The sequence below is a fragment of the Onychomys torridus genome, chromosome 22, assembly GCF_903995425.1.
Source record: "Onychomys torridus chromosome 22, mOncTor1.1, whole genome shotgun sequence".
Taxonomy (NCBI): Eukaryota; Metazoa; Chordata; class Mammalia; order Rodentia; family Cricetidae; genus Onychomys; species Onychomys torridus.
Window position 1 is genome coordinate 6,882,239 of NC_050464.1, and position 15,655 is coordinate 6,897,893.

At 50.9% G+C, this 15,655-nt stretch overlaps 1 protein-coding gene across 1 annotated transcript; it reads right to left on the bottom strand.

The window, feature by feature from the left end:
* Positions 1 to 3,790: 3,790 nt before the first annotated feature.
* Positions 3,791 to 15,199, bottom strand: Nptx2 (neuronal pentraxin 2). Its single transcript, XM_036172547.1, has 5 exons — positions 14,592 to 15,199; positions 12,777 to 12,993; positions 7,615 to 7,859; positions 5,864 to 6,043; positions 3,791 to 5,169 (listed from the first exon to the last, which is right to left on the bottom strand). The coding sequence occupies exons 1-5, from the start codon at positions 15,018 to 15,020 to the stop codon at positions 4,942 to 4,944; spliced, it is 1,299 nt and encodes a 432-aa protein (XP_036028440.1). The 5' UTR covers positions 15,021 to 15,199; the 3' UTR covers positions 3,791 to 4,941.
* Positions 15,200 to 15,655: the final 456 nt, after the last annotated feature.

Below are 15,655 nucleotides of genomic sequence, written 5' to 3' on the forward strand. Positions count from 1 at the left end.
CAAGGATAGTGTGCGGGAGCAAAGCCTCTCTCCTCATGGTAACCAGGAAGGGAAGAGAGAGGGAGAGATAGAGAGAATGATGAATCTATCTACTCAAACTTGTCTCTACCTCCTACATTCTACCAATCAATAATACCATCAAAACATGGCCAGTGAGAGTGCCCAATAGGTAAAGGTGCTTGCTGCCAATGCTGAAAACCTGAGTACTATCCCTGGGACCTACACAGTTAGAAGGAGAGAACCAACTCCCATAAGTTGTCTTCTGATTTCCACACGTATGCCGTGGAGTGCACATACAGTGAGACCTTCCATGTAGTGAGAGCTGGTGCTGGGTTCCTGGAGTCCAGAAGGACAGAAGCCTGCCTTCTCATCAGCAGACACCCTTGGTTTTAGCTGTGGTTTTTATCATGTTCATTGATCATCGGGCTACAGTTTCTATGGTGATCCTTAACCAACAAGACAATTTAAGAGGTGTCTACTCCACCCTTCTTAGAGGAGCAAGTCCACTGTAGGAGTGAACCTTGAGCAAAGGTAAGTATTTTGGGTTAGAAAACTGAGTCCATGGGTCTTCTTCAGAGGGGAAGCTCAAGACATGAAGAACTCGCTGGATTCTATAGCTGATGCGTGTGTGCGTGTGTGCGTGTGTGTGAGTGTGTGTGCTGGTCAGGGGTCAACTTTGGGCACTGTTCCTCAAGAGCCATCCACCTTTATTTTTAATAGAACGCCTTTTACTCATTCTTTCACTTCATACATGTAAACAATGTATCTTGGTCACATCCACTTGCTCCGCCTCCCCCAGCCGCACTGATTCCCCTCGACACATTCCCCTGTCCCCTTCATGTCCGCTCTGAATCCTCTCTGAATTGCTGCCTGCGCTGACTTATCCACTTGGGTTGACCCTGTGCAGGTCTTGTGGAGGTAGCTGTGGTGGTGTGAATGGGAATGGGCCCCAGAAGCTCATGTTTAAATGCTTGGTCCCCAGTTGGTGGACTATATAGAAAGGATTAGGAGGTGTGTCACTGGGAGTGGGCTTTGGGTTTCAAAAGCCCACACCAGGCCCAGTCTCACTCACTCTCTCTGTTTCCATTTTGAAGATCAGATATGTAAGCTCTCAGCTACTGCTCCAACACCATGCCGACCTGCCTGCTGCCATGCTTCCTGCCATGATGATCATGGACTAACCCTCTGAAACTGTAAGCAAGCACACAATTAAATGCTTTATTTTTATAAGTTGCCTTAGCCATGCTCTCTCCTCACAGCCACAGTGACCCTATTACAGTTGCCATTAGTGGCAATGAGTTCCTGTTGCAGTGCCCAGGCCAAGTCCTGAAGACAGTGTTTCACGGAGATCTCTCCATCCTCTGGCTCTTACATACCTTCCTCCCCTTCCTCTGCAAGGTTTCCTGAGCCCTGGCACCTGTATTCTCTTTTGAAACAAAGGCCACACACTGGCTTGGAACTTCCTTGGGTAAAATGGGTGGTAGGTAGCTGAGATTACATGTATGTCCCTCCATGCTTTTAAATTTTTTTCTGAGACAGGGTCTCACTGTGTAGTCTGGCTGGCCTCAAACTCAGAGAGATCTTCCCACCTCTGCCTCCCAAATACTGGGATTAAAGGTGTGTGCCACCGTGACTGGCCCCATGCCCAGCTTTTAAAATGTGAGTTCTAGGACTTGAACTCAGAAGTCAGGTCCTTGTGCTCACCAGGAACGCTCTTTACCAACTGAGCCATCTCTTTAGCCTGCATGGATGACTCTTCTCTGCTTTTACGTCAGGTAGGTCACATGTCTGACAAGAAAACCAGTAAGATAAGGGCAGCTGGTGCCTCTTGTCCTTAAGGCAGGTCAGCAGGGAGTACTTTGACCCCCATACTCTGGGTTCCCAAGCTGCCTCAGTCACAGAAAGGAAGCTGGCTGAGCAGGGCTTCCCAGTGGGCAGCACCAGGAGACAGGCAAATCAGCTCAATACCCAGCAACAAGAAACTCCCAAGGCACCTTATATGTATGTGGGGAGTAGGGTGTGTGTGTGCCCAAGAGTGTGCATGCAGCCCAGAGGTAAGTTCAGAGTCGCTCCTCTGTCTCTCCACCTTGTTTTGATAGGGCCTCTCACTGAACCTTGAGTTTACTGATGGACTAGGCTGGGCAGCCAATGAGCTCCAGGGTCCCATCCTTGGAGCTGGTGTCACCAGACCTTTGCTGAGACCCTGTGCTCAGCCTTTTCTTTTCTTTTAACATGGGTATTAGGGATCTGCTCAGCACTTGCTTGCACATCACTTTACGGACTGTGCCATCTCCCCAGCCCCCTAGGTACCTTTCCACGAGAGCTGCCTGGCTGTAGTCTCACCATGAAAGGGATTAAAAATAAACTGCTCTCCACCAGCTTCATCATGTAGAACTCCAAAGGCCCCCAAGCAGGGCATCTGGCCTAATTTCATGTTCTACCCAACACTAATGATGTTCAGTCTGCCAAGTAATAATTCACATTGAAAATAGACTCTAGGGAACTCTGTGACCCACCAATCTTGGTTTTGGAGGCTGAGTCCCACGAGCCTCAGTATTAAGTATATCTGACATGAAGTCAGGTGGCCCACAGTTAGATGCCGCTTTCCACGTAGTTGAAGACATCGCTCTGCAGCTGCCAAGAGAGTAGACACAGAAATGGAAAGTAATGGCAGCAAAGAGGCTATGACCATGCCAGCCAGAGCCAGGTAGGCACACAGAAGGGATTCTGGGAGGAGGCAGTGGCATCTTGCCCTGCAGAACCAGAAGCAGAGGTGAATAGGAAGGAGCAGAGGAAGGTACAAGGCCTCCAGGTCCAAAGGCTGGCCATGACCCTGGTCTGCCTTGCACTGGCTATGGAAGCCAAAACCTGGGTTGAAGAGCCCTGGTTTCATGGCACAAGGACCTTGGTTCTATCCCCAGTGCCAAGGAGAGAGGAAGCCTGGCTTACTTGGGGAGTTCCAGGTCAGTGAGAGACTGGAGGGAGGCTGGAGAGATGGCCCAGTAGGTAAAGCTCATGCCATGTAAACTCAAGGGCCAGAGCACACAATGGTGTGTCTGGGACACTGGCTTTCCTGTGATGAGATGAGGGTCTATAAGAAAACCCCCAGAAGCTAGCCTGGCAAACACAGGGGCAAACAAGACCCTGTTTCAAACACGGGGGAAGGTGAGGGCCAATACCTATGGTTTTCCATTGACACACACACAAACCCAATGGTGGGCAAACATGCATGTGTGCATACTTGCACACACTCATAAGCAGAGATTGTTTTTAAGGTGGACAGTGCTTGAAGGATGAGACTTCTACGTGCACACACATGTATCTGCACACATACACACAAGAGAATCCAAATGCCACTTTTGACTGTTCTTTGAACTTGTCTGTGAGTTGAGATTGGCTTTCAGGGAGCTGCATTAAATATATTAATGAGATGTGGTAAAAGCACCTATACAGAGAAGGTGCAGAGCAGAGCTCAGGGTCTCCTTGGATGGGCTGGGGACAGATGGTCTGCTGGATGCCCATAGCATGATGCCGAGGAAGGAGGGGGACATCCTTGGACCATATAGTAGTCCAAAGTACTCCAAGTATCAACACTTGATGTCCTTCAGAGACAGGTGTGTCTGTCTACAGGGGTCAGGCTTGGGCAAACCCAGTCAGCCATACAATAGCCAGGAAACACAAAGTCCCACCCCTCACAAACTAGCTGGATTCCAGTGTGTGTGTGGGAGAGAGAGAGAGAGAGAGAGAGAGAGAGAGAGAGAGAGAGAGAGAGAGAGAGAAGCTCACGGCATCTTCCAGTACACTTTAATCAAAATTCCATCATCACAAGAGCTCTTGTGGCATACAATGTCAAGGTGGGCATGTCAACTTGGTCCTACAAATGGAACATCCATGGATCTGCACTTCAAACATGTATGAAAAATAAAATATATAATATTTATAGCTTTATAAATTTCCCCATTGAATCACTTTCTCTTTAAAATAAATTATGATATAGGATGTAGCCTGGAGTCACTAAGCAAGTAGCAGCCAAATGACACCCGTTTTCTCCAAAGTTCTTGGGGGAAATACTCGGTGGGGACAGTCAGATGCTCACAGGAACCAATGTGGCTTACAAACAAGCTCACTCTTCACAGTGGGCTGAGCATCAAAAGAATATGGGAGGCTTCTAAGAGCTGTTCGTTTGTTGTGTGTGGGGAAGAAAGTACCCCCAAACCATACCGAATGTTGTAGAAGCTGCAAAGGAACTTTTGGCACCAGATGAGAAGAGCAGTCTTTCAAAGCCAACCCAGCGATGATCCTTAGAAGCGTGGGTCTGAGAGGTGGCAGGGGGGGGGAGGCTGTGGGGACCTTCCCCATGGGTGGTCTCTGCTTTGGGAATGTCAGGGATTGTCTGGGCAGCTGGCCCCTCGACTAGCTGCAATTCCCTCAGAGGGAAAGACCAGAACGCACAGGACACTGAGGGAGAGACCATTTTGCAGATGGGGGTAGCGTCTTTGTGATGTGTTCAGTCAAAAGCAGGGATGTGCTACACACACAAGGGACACAGGCCACACCAGTAGGATGGCCACACAGCCATCAAAGGGGACAAATAGGAAGTACACATGGGATATACCAAGGATCCAAAGCACAGGTAGGGCTGGGCCCCACTAGCATTTACAGGGGCTGGAGAGAGGGCTCACAGACTTTAACAGCAGGAAGTGGCTCAGGACTCTTCTCAAGGGATCCTGGTACTACCCCCTCCCCCAAAACACCGACAAAAATCAAAAGGAGCAAATGAGCCAAAGACAAGGGTGGCCACACAGCCTGTCTTGGAGGTTTCCTGGGAATAGGCTCTGGCTCTTTTCTGTTCAGGCCAGAGGTTCTAGTTGAACTGGGGAGTAGATGGCCTTGAACTCCCAGAACAGCCCGATCTTGGCCTCCTGGACAGGGAGAAGGTAGCTACAAATCCAGGAGACGCTCCTCGCACGTCTCCACAGGCCACTTGGAAGCCCCTCCAAACACATCGACATTGTTGTCCACCCACGGGATGATGTTTCCAGGCATGTTTGTGGAGCAGTTGGCGATGTTGATGATTTCTTGCGCCCGGAGGACACGATCCCATATGTTGAACTGGCTAAGCTCTCCGACAAAGGCCTGTGTGGCATCGAATCTGCCTCCCACAGTGTCCTGAGAAATGGAAACAAGACACTTTGGGGGCAGGTTCACAAGGAGAACTGGCCTCCTGACTCTCCGGGGAAGTAAGATGGAAAGAACCATGGATTCTACAGGTCCTGAAACCCCATGGCATTTGAGGTGTGGGAAATGGCTTTATTCAAACCACCCATTTACACAGAGGAAACTGAGGTAGAAGATAAAGCCAGTTGCCTAAAGCCTGACTCTCGGCTCCTTTTAGGGGAGAAGTAATGGAGGAGCTGAGGAAGGAGGCCATGAATGAGACGGTGAGCCCTCAAAGTACTTAATGATCACCAAGCTAGCTCTTCCCTGCCCAGGACCAGCTGGCTTCTTTCCTGCTCCTCACCTATACAGAATTCCCCGAATCATCTTCCCAGTTCCCCCATAGGTACCCTAGGTGCAGGGACTCACAGGGACAATGGAGATGCCTTCCTACAGTGTATACCCTATAAGGCAGTTGGACCTGAGTCACTAGATGACCCTATGACTATAAGGACACTCCCACAACTCTTTGTCAGATACTATATTACAGTGTCTTGGGCTTTGCAGCTAGGGTGCTTGCTTACGGGGCTGGCTGTCAGGACACAGTGGCAGGGTCTGGGAGAGAGATACCTTGAGCAAGAACAAGGGGATCCTGGATGGTTGAGTTGCACAGCCTCCTTTGCCGATTCCCTGAGAGAGTACCCACCTGCTCCTGCCCCAGGATGAGCACACCCCCAGGCTTGATGGGGTGCCAGGGTGCCAGGTTTTCCCCAGTGCCGAGCTTCTCCCCATCCTGGAATGCTTCCCACATGCCATCTCGAGTGGTCCAGGTGATACAGATGTGATGCCACTTGCCATCACTGACAAACAAGGGCAGCTGTGCGACCTGTGGGTATCAACATGCAGATGAGGAGTTGACGGGGCCCAGTCCCACAGATTGCCCCAGGGATGGGAGTGGAAAGTCACCTGGAGTCCTAGGGCTGCTCTTCTTTCCACTACTCAGGACTCCTACTGGGCTCCCCCTCCCTGTCTTGTGAGGGATACACCCAGCCCATCTGCCTTGCATGTGGCTGTCTCAGGACACTGGACATTCTTGGTTCTGGATCTGGCTCCAGACTGACCCTCCCATGCTAGCCTGACCAGTTCCTTGTGTAGGACCTGACCAGCAGCATTCAGTGACCTGTGTGTGTACAAAGCCTCACCAGTGCCAAAGGCAGGGCAGGAGGCTCCATGCATGTGTATGTCAGCATAGTACAGAGCACATACAGACCCCACACTCAACTACAGAAACCCCCTAGCAGCCTGTAAGCACTAGGCTATGATAGCCCTGTTGTTACTGTTGGTCTCCTAGCAACCTGAAGCCTCCCTCTCAGGAATTGAATGTTTACAAAAGGTCTAAAGGGAGAGGAAAACAAGGCTCTGAGGCACTACGTTGTTATTTAGAACAATAAATCCTTAGCTCAGGAAAGTTGTCTCTGCTAGAAGACTTGCAGGCTCACTCCACTGCACAGAACTTTCAACTTCTCTATGGTGCCCCCTAAGTAAGCAAACACCTCCCAGGGACAGTTTGACAAAGATCACAGATAGGCAGGGGTCTCCTCTGTGCCAGTCCCAAGTGGAGGCTGGGCTTGGGGCGTCTACAGCAGGGGCAGCCGTTTAATGCTGGACTAAGCACATTCTTTCATTGTGTTGGATCTGGCTTTAGGAGAAGATAGATAGTTTTGCTGTGTGCCATGAGCTGGCTTTAAATCCACAGTCATCCTGCATTATCTTCCCAAGTACTGAGAGCCTGCCACTGAGCCCCACTAGGTGGCTGAGTGACCAGAAGCTCCAAATTAGTCTTTCAAGGAGACCATACTCCTGAACGCCTATGGAAATGGGGCCCCTGTGCTGGGGAAGGCAGGACCACAGAGCAGCAGAGAAGAGCAGTTGCCAAGGGCTGGGCAGGCGCTGGCTGCAATGGTGAATGAGGGAATGTGGCAGAGGGCTGTTCTATATTTTTACTGTGGTGTGATTATACAACTGTGCATTTGTCAAGGCCAGCTAAAACTGAAACGTACACTTCAAGGGTCGCTTTTGCCATGTGTCTCAATACATGTGACCCCTTTGAAGTGTATGCCTACACTCTCACATGGGTACCCGCAACCAGAGCATCTGGAGAGGGACCATACGGGGTGCCTCTGCATGTGGAGTCTGCTTCCCTACCCCTGCCACTCCTTCAACACCTGGATCCTCTACTGCCTCTTGGCCAGACTCAGAGCCCAGGTCTCCATGGGCTGCAGATACGCTCTGCCACCCTTACCCCACTGCCAGCCCTCAGGAGTGGGAGTGCCTCCTCCCTGCTGAGGAGGCATGAAACAGATCATGGCTGGCCAGGATCTGCTTTGTGTGACTTTGGCTGACTTCCTCCAGTGTCTATGCCCTTGGACACCAAGGTGAAATTCGAGCAGGCCTCACCTTGTCATTGATGAGGAGCTCAATGGGATTATTACCCCACTCGATCAGCACAATCTCATTGGCTTGCCCAGGCACAGCATAGGAGAATGGCGTGCCGATGCCCGGGGAGGCGCTGGACCGCAGCCACAGGCAGATGGTGAAGGCGTACAGCTCAGGCAATGTCTTCTTGATCTTGCCATACAGGTAGTTTGTGCGGAGAGGAAGGGACACTTTGAATGCATCTGGTGACTTGAATGCACTGTTGCCTGGGTAGAAGGAAAAGGGGCTATAGCAGGCCAGCTTGGCCAAAGTACACCTCATCGGACCCATCACTCAGGCAGACCCAGAGCACTTCAGCTCCTGGTCAAAGGGCCCAAATCCAGCAGCCCTAGGGACAGTCCTTGCCTCCTGGAAGCTTACACTTTGGTGGGGAAGACAGACTAAAGCCAGTAGAAAGGAAAAGGGACAGGGAGGCAGTGATGTCTGTTAGGAGGACAGTGGCTGGAGGGAGACTAAAGGGTGGATAAAGAATCATGAGAAGCCTGTGACGTGAGAAGGCCTGTGGGTTTGGGCCCCCACACCCAGCCTGTTAGGAAGGGAAAAGAGACCTCGGAGCTAGAGAGCAAGCCCAGGTGCTAAGCACACTTGCTGCTCTTCCAGAGGACGTGAGTTGGATTCCCAGCAGTCACATAAAAACTCACAACCATCTGTCATCTGTATCTACAGTTCCAGGGGTTCTAGCCCTCTCTCTGGCCTCCACAGGCACTGTATAAATATGGCATACATACATATATCCAGTCATACACACAAAACAACAAACATTTTCTTTTAAAGAAGCCTCTTCATTCCCATCTATCTGTGTAAAAGCCTTGTTGCCTAGGCTGGCTTTGAACTCACAATCCTCCTGCCTCAGCCTAACAAGTAATAGGTTTACAGATGTGTGCCACCACAGCCTGCAAGGTTTCTTTCAATCCACAAGGAAACAGCACAGAAACAAAACATCCAACTCTGGTCTTCTGACGGCCATTTTCTAGTCTCGCAGTCTGAATGACTAGAAACTGGAGGAAGAGTCTAGAGAGGTTTAATTTCCTGTTCTGTAAAGCCAGGAAAGTCTTCCCACCTTTCCTCGAGCTCTCAGCCCCTCTGGCTTCTTCCATAAGGGCAGGTTTGGAAACCCAAGGGACCAGAGCTTGGAGGAGGAAATGTCTCCTGGGCACACGAGCACTCGATAGACGCTTGTGAGCAAGCTAGCCTGCGCTACTTGTCACTGCAGATGATGAGCACTGCTCAGGTGAGGGTGTCAGGTTTGAGGTGTCCACAGTCCAGCTTTACTCACAAGTGGCAGTTTGTCTTAGTCCCTGTTGGGAAACCCTTTGCTCATAACATGACCTTTCCTCCTCAAGATGGGCTGCATTGCTGGACTGTTTTCTATAATGTGGAACCAGGGGCAGACAGATACTTGCAAAGGTACCCCACCCTCAGGCTAATGCCTGGCCAGACCTTTAGCCCTTCTAGACCTTATCGGTAGTGGTGAGACCCCCACCCCCTCTCTGCCATCTCAGGCTGTCCTCATGATACAGCACCTCTGAAGGCTTTGCAAACAAATTCTTACATGGCATGTAACTTTCAGTACAGTCTTGATTTAAGCCGAAATTGATGTAACAGTTGTTTCCCAAAGTTTGCAAGGAACTAATTGATTCTGTGAGTGGCCATAGTGAAAGCTTTTCTTGTACACAAGGATCAGATCCTGCTAGTGAAGAAGACTCACTTTTCTTCACTCAACAGCTACTTATTAAGCACCCCTAAAAGTCCAGACAGCCAGACAACCTTACTCCATCATGATCTTCCAAAATGAAAAGTTTCAGGCCTTATCTGAAAATGTCTCCTGCACAGCCCAGTAACAGAGTTGAGTCCAGAGTCACCTTTCTGGTCTCTCTGGGTTTTCCAGCTGGTATTTCTCATGCCCCTGTGGCTGTGTGGTCTCCCTGACTCATCCTGATCTCTCATGGTAGGCATCCCTCCAATCAGGCTGCAGACCTGCTGAGCACCTGTCCAGAGCTGAAAAGACCTGGCCATCTCAAGCCCCCAAGGAAGTAAGCCATAGTAAAAGCAAGGGCTTGCCCCTCATTATGCTGAAGAAAGAGAGAGAGAGAACCAGACAACACCCTCTCCAGTTTTGCAGGTTGTGTTGAGGCTCAGAGAAATGACTTGTCCAAGGTCACACAGCTACTGAACCAACAGGACCGGAAGTTCCTCTTTCCACTACGTATAGTCACCGGTGCTTAGTCTTCAAGTGGCAAACAGCCGTGTTCTTAATGAAGGCATCATTATCTAATAGGGAGAAATGGCTTCTATGCTTACAGGTGGGCAGGCTTGCCAATTTAATAAGACTCAGGGTCCTTAATATCATTAGGTCGGTGACAACAGATAGGTTTAATTAGAGCTGGGAGAGCTGAGAGGCAGAGAAGGGGGCTATAGCCTGAAAACTCATACCCTTTATTTGAATAAAAACAGCTTAGAGGTTCAGAGGAAACTTAGTTAGAACCAATTAAGGAATTAAAAGGCTTGACCAATAAATCAGAAACTGCAGGTGGTGGACAAGCCTAAGGAGGGGGGCAGGCAGCCTGGGGCTTGAAGGGCGGAGGCTCTGGTCTTCTCGGTGCCAATGCTAAATTCAACACCCAGCCAGCTGCGCCTGGCCAGCCAGCCTTTGCAAATGAACAGGTCTTGCAACCAAGAGAAATGGGCATCCTGGGAACATGGGTGCTGTGCAGAGTCAGCGGCTACCTGCTAGACTCTAGATGGCTTCCTGCCCAGCAGGGATAAAAGCCCATTTCTTCTCTGGGATCACTACCAACCTCAGATCTTCAGAGGTCAAAAGCATCATTATTGCCTCATCTGTACCTGCCATGGATACCTGTTGCAGGGCTGATAGAAGATGCAGAACCCCCAGGTAAGCATCTGGCTTATAACCGATGCAGAATGAAGGACCACAGGGCAGAGACTCCCCAGAGCCTTCCTAAACTGGCCACATGGTTGAGGCCTACCTCTTTGGGGCTTGGCTGGATGCTTCCAAGGAACCTGCTTGAGTTTCCACTCATAGTGAACTCGGGGGCTGGGCATCTACATAACCTTGTACAGTGGACACAGAATAGAATGAGCAGACACTCAAACATGCCCAGAAACAAATGGCTTACCAGATGGTCAGTTTCCTTTAAGACTCATTCCAGAACTGAGTAGGTGGGACACAAGGAAAAAGTCTAGCAGTCCCGTGGGTGCGTGGGGGTGGAGGGAGAGGTAGTCAAAGGGAAGTCTGGGATTGGAGATAGATTAGCAATTAAGAACACTTGTTGATCTTGTAGAGGACCCAGGGTCATCTCTCAGCACCCACAGAGTGGTTCACAATCATCTGTAACTCCAGTTTCAGGGGATCCAACAACCTTTTCTAGGCTCCGTGGACATCAGGTATAAATGTAGTATACATATACATGCAGGCAAAACATCCATGCACACAAAACAATTTTATATGCATATATGTATATATATATATATATATATATATATATATATATGTATTTATATGTACATAAATACACACATATATGTAAGTACACACACACACACACACACACACACACACACACACACACACACACTCATGCAGTGTGAAGAAGCTTAGTGGCTCCTCTGAACCACTGTTGTACAAGAGGCAGGCCCAGCATCCTGTGGCCCATTCAGCTGTGAGAATTAAGGGTCACAAACATGGCTGCAGCCTGAGCCCTGACTGCTCCTACTGGCTCTGAACAGACAGGCTGAGAACATGTGGGAAAACTCTGAAGTGGCAGCTCCCAAGTAACTATTCTTTTGGCCTGCAGTCCAGGAACAGAGAATGAAGAGGCTCAGGTTTATGTCACGTGACAAGTATCTCAGGCTTCTTTGGCAAGCATCCATAAAGGATACTTGTCTGCCTGGGAAGGGAGCATTTCCTCATCTGTGGAATGGGTACCACACTCAACACACTGCCTGGCATTCTGTTCTCTACCTCAGACTTCTACTGACTGTCTCCTGTTGGCAAGCTGACCACTGGGCCAAGTGAGGCACACAGCCACAAAGTCTCCCCGGTTCTAGTTACCCACTTCAGCTACCTACTTATTACTGTGTTCACTCCATGGCCCCGAGTGTCCCAAGGATCCGCTATGACTGTGGTGGAGTGGACATTACCCTCCCTCTTGTCAGACAGGAAAGGCATCAGAGGCAGTTGCTTTACCTTTGACAAAGGCTCTGAGACCTAGTGAGTCCCCCAATGTCACCTAGCAGCAGAATAAACTGTTTTGAAAACTCAAGAATCAATGTCAAGCCAGAGATAGTAGAGCACGCCTGTAATCCCAGCATTTGGGAGGCTGATGCAGGGGGATGCCAAGCTGAAGGCCAGTTCAGGCTATATAACAAGATGCTCTTTCAAGAAAACAAAACAAAACAAATAACCAAAACAGAACCAAAGTCAAATAGGTAAGCCACACTTCTCATCCTTTTCTAAGAAAGGCAAGGGAAATAATAGAAAACAGGAAGGAGACATGGGAAGCCCGGGACTCCTAATGAAACAACAGCATCCCTGCTCCGTCTGACCCTTCCTTTCACCACAAGAGCGATGGACGTTCTGCTATTGGACAGTCTCTATCAGTCATGAACTGAAAGTGCCTTGTCAGCTTAGTGCATCTGAGGTTATAATTCTGTACCCTCTGCCACCCAACCCCAAACTCCACAGGCCACCAGAGAGTTGGGGGTTGAGACCAGACACGGAAGCATCTAGGACCCTTCATCTCTTCTCCCCTTCCATTTCTGGTGGGGGAATCTCACCCACCCCAGCATGAGATGAGAAAGATAAGCAGAATCTGCTGTAATGACTAGCCAAAAAGAGACTGAACCGCCCATCTGGCAGGAGGTCAGAGGTCAGGCTGTTGATCCAAGCTGGTCCTGAGTTCCTTTGTTTTCCCTGGGTAATGCTGGTAGGGCTCGGGGCTAATTCCTATGACCTTTGTCATTGACACAAACATCTGAGAATCATCTCCATGTTGTGCCACTATCAGTGATTCACGGCTGCCCATAAATGGAAGCCCTAGGTCTGCGCGATGTGGTAAAAAGGAAGCCACCCTCAGACAGAACACCAGGCACACAGCACGTACCACGCTCCAGCTCAGTCACCCTCTGCAGCAGCGCGTTCAGCGTACTCTCTGTCTTCTGCCGGTGAGCTGATGTCTCATTGTGGAGCAGGGACTTCTCATCCTCCAGCTCGGCCACCTTGCGCAGCAACTGCCTTTCCAGCTCCCCCAGCCTCCGCTGGAGCACATCTCGAAAGTCGCTTGGCAGCCCGGCATTAGACGCGTTTGTGCGGAGTTGGAGCTTTGGAAAGCAGGAGGGGGACACATTCAGGCCAGCTGAACAGAAACTGTGGCACGCGGCACCAATGACCCAACCACACGGCGAGAAGCTTCCAACGCAGCATTAAATTGTGCCAGTGGCTCAAAAGAGAACATTTTACCAATACCTACCTCTTTTTTCTCTTTGGTAGGGAAAGGCTTTCAAAGTCAGACAAAAATTACTCCACTGCAATATTTGAAACTTGTGAATCTCACTTTCTCCTCTTGAAAAGCTACTTTAGCCAACATCTATAATTCTATGTCAGTTAAAGCCCAAAACACGGGCAAGATTTTTTTTTTCAAGCAATTAATCAATGGTAGAGTGAGCTTTTGTCTAAAAATAAACAGGATCCCCAAGTTCCAAAATGGTACAAGGGTAAAAGTGATCAGAGATATTCCTAGAAAATGACAGGCACAAGACATTACTGCTCTAAGCCCCAGAAAGCTTTGTTTTGGGGACTGTATCCAAATCCTCACTTCCTATTTCTCTTACTCCTCTGCATCATGCCACTCAGAGGCAGTCTGCCATCCTCAGCCACACAGCAAGCTCCTATATCTGTGTCCCAATGCTCCAGATTATACACTGTAGAAAACAGGACCTGCCTCATGCTGTTCTCTATTACAAGGGTTAAAATTAAATAATATGCCTGAGTCACATTTAGAACTCAAGAAGTGTTAGTTCTTAGTAATCCTAATGACTCATGGGATCTACAGATGCTGGAAATACTGTATATAGCCATTATGCCAGAAGAAACCCTCCAATAATTTAGCAATAATTAACACCTGTAATTTAAACATCATTTTTTGCTAATAGGTATTTTGATAAACGCTGTTAACAGAAATGTCCACACTTCTTAAACGGGGTGGGAAGTAAGATGAAAATTTATTGAAGATTTCTCCCCCAAAGTTCCAAACTGCACATAGGAGAAGATAGCGGGATAAGATCGGTTCTCCTAAAGTCATGGCGAAGGGCACCTTAAAAAAACAAAAACGTTCTGACTCGATGAGGCGTCTTTGAGGCTAATAAGGGGCTTCTCCGCATCCTGGGAACGCTGGCTTTCCCCCTTCACTCTCTCGCATATCAGTCAAATCCAGACCTCCCACATCCCGACCCAATTTGTCAAAGAAAACACCAGATGCCCAGGGGCAGTTGACCTCCGGCGACAAGCTCTCAAGCACTCCGCACAGCCAGTGGGAGCGTGTCCCGCTTCCGATCGCGGGGATTTGCAAGAAGAGGAAACAGGCTGCCGGGGTCACCCGGTATTATTGCCCTCCAGGCTATGCCGTCTGGGTTCAATAGCCAAAAACCTCAGTAAGTTCACGGTAAGTCTAGTGGGTATGTCCCCGTGCGCCACGGGATGGAGATGGGGGTGGGGCTTTCACCTTTCCCATCCCACAAGGGGCAGAGGACAGGGAGAAGGGAGGTTATCCCAGTAAGGTCCAGAGCAGATGCGAGGCTTGCACCCCCGAACTCGCCTCTCCCCATGGATGGGAGCGCGCGTGCCCATTTCTCCCGCACCCTCTGTCCCACGATCCTGGGGCCCACCACCCGCTAAATGGGATGCCCTCCCGCGCAGCTACCTCGAGGTTCTCCAAGCGGTCCTTGAGGGTCTGCAGCGAGCGGCTGAGCTGTTCCACGACGTGGCCCGGGTCCCGCGGCAGGTCTCCCATAGTATCCTTGCCCGTGGCCCCGGAGCCGCGCGCCTTGCCTCCTGCCAGTCCCTCACAGCGGGCCAGCTTGCCGGTGAGCTCTCGGATGGCCTCGCGCTGGGCACCCAGGGTCTCCTTCTGCTGCACGACGGTCTCGCGCAGCTGCAGCACGGCGGCTCGCAGCTCCTCCTCGGGGCTCAGCGTGCCGCCCTGCATGGGCATCGCGGGCAGCGGGCAGCCTGTGTGCGTCGCTTCAGGGGGCAACGCGGTGCACACGAAGCGACTGCCAGGTATCGGACTGTCCTGGGCTCCTCCCGCGGCCACGGCGAGCGCCACGCCGGCAGTCAGCAGCGCCAGCATCTCGCTGACCCGCGCGCTCACTTCAGCATGGGTCGCTGGGTTGCCGTCTGGGCGCCTTCGGGGCCGGCTACGTCTGTCGGAGTGCAGCGCTCTAGCAAACCGCGTGCAGCACGGAACGGGCAGCACAAGCGCCGCCTGCCGTCGCAGAAACCTGCTCTCCGCCGGGGAGCGCCGTTCTGGCTCGGGGTCTGCCCGCGCGCCCTTTCTTAAGCTTGGAGGGCGGGGCCTCTGGTGCGTGGGGCTCGAGCCGCGTTCTCTGATTGGTCCTCCCGCGTGCGCGTCACGCGGAGGGCGGGCCGGGGGCGCCTCTCTTAGCGGGCCCGGCGTCTGGCCTCTAGCGTGGGCTGTGTTCCTGAGGCGCGAGCGCGGGGTCCCCAAGGCTCCTTAGAAAAGGAAAACTGGAGTTCAAAACCGTCATAGAAAGCGTTGGTGGGTCTCGCTCAGGAGCCCCTCGCGTGGCTCGCGGGCAGAGAAGCCCGAGGGACACCCTGACGCCCACGATGAGTGGTGATGGCGCGGCTTCCGGGGCCGCCTGAGAAACCCTGAGCAAGATGTGATTCCACTTGCCAAGGAGGAATTTCCCCGGCGGGACTCGAACCCGAGTGTTCCACACGACCCACCTCCGCGGCCCGCGT

Coding starts and splice junctions, on each gene's coding strand:
- Nptx2 (XM_036172547.1), bottom strand. CDS start 15,020: ATGCTGGCGCTGCTGACTGCCGGCGTGGCGCTCGCCGTGGCCGCGGGA. Junction 12,994..14,591: donor ACCGCTTGGAGAACCTCGAG/GTAGCTGCGCGG, acceptor TGCTTTCCAAAG/CTCCAACTCCGCACAAACGC. Junction 6,044..7,614: donor AGCTCCTCATCAATGACAAG/GTGAGGCCTGCT, acceptor TGATACCCACAG/GTCGCACAGCTGCCCTTGTT.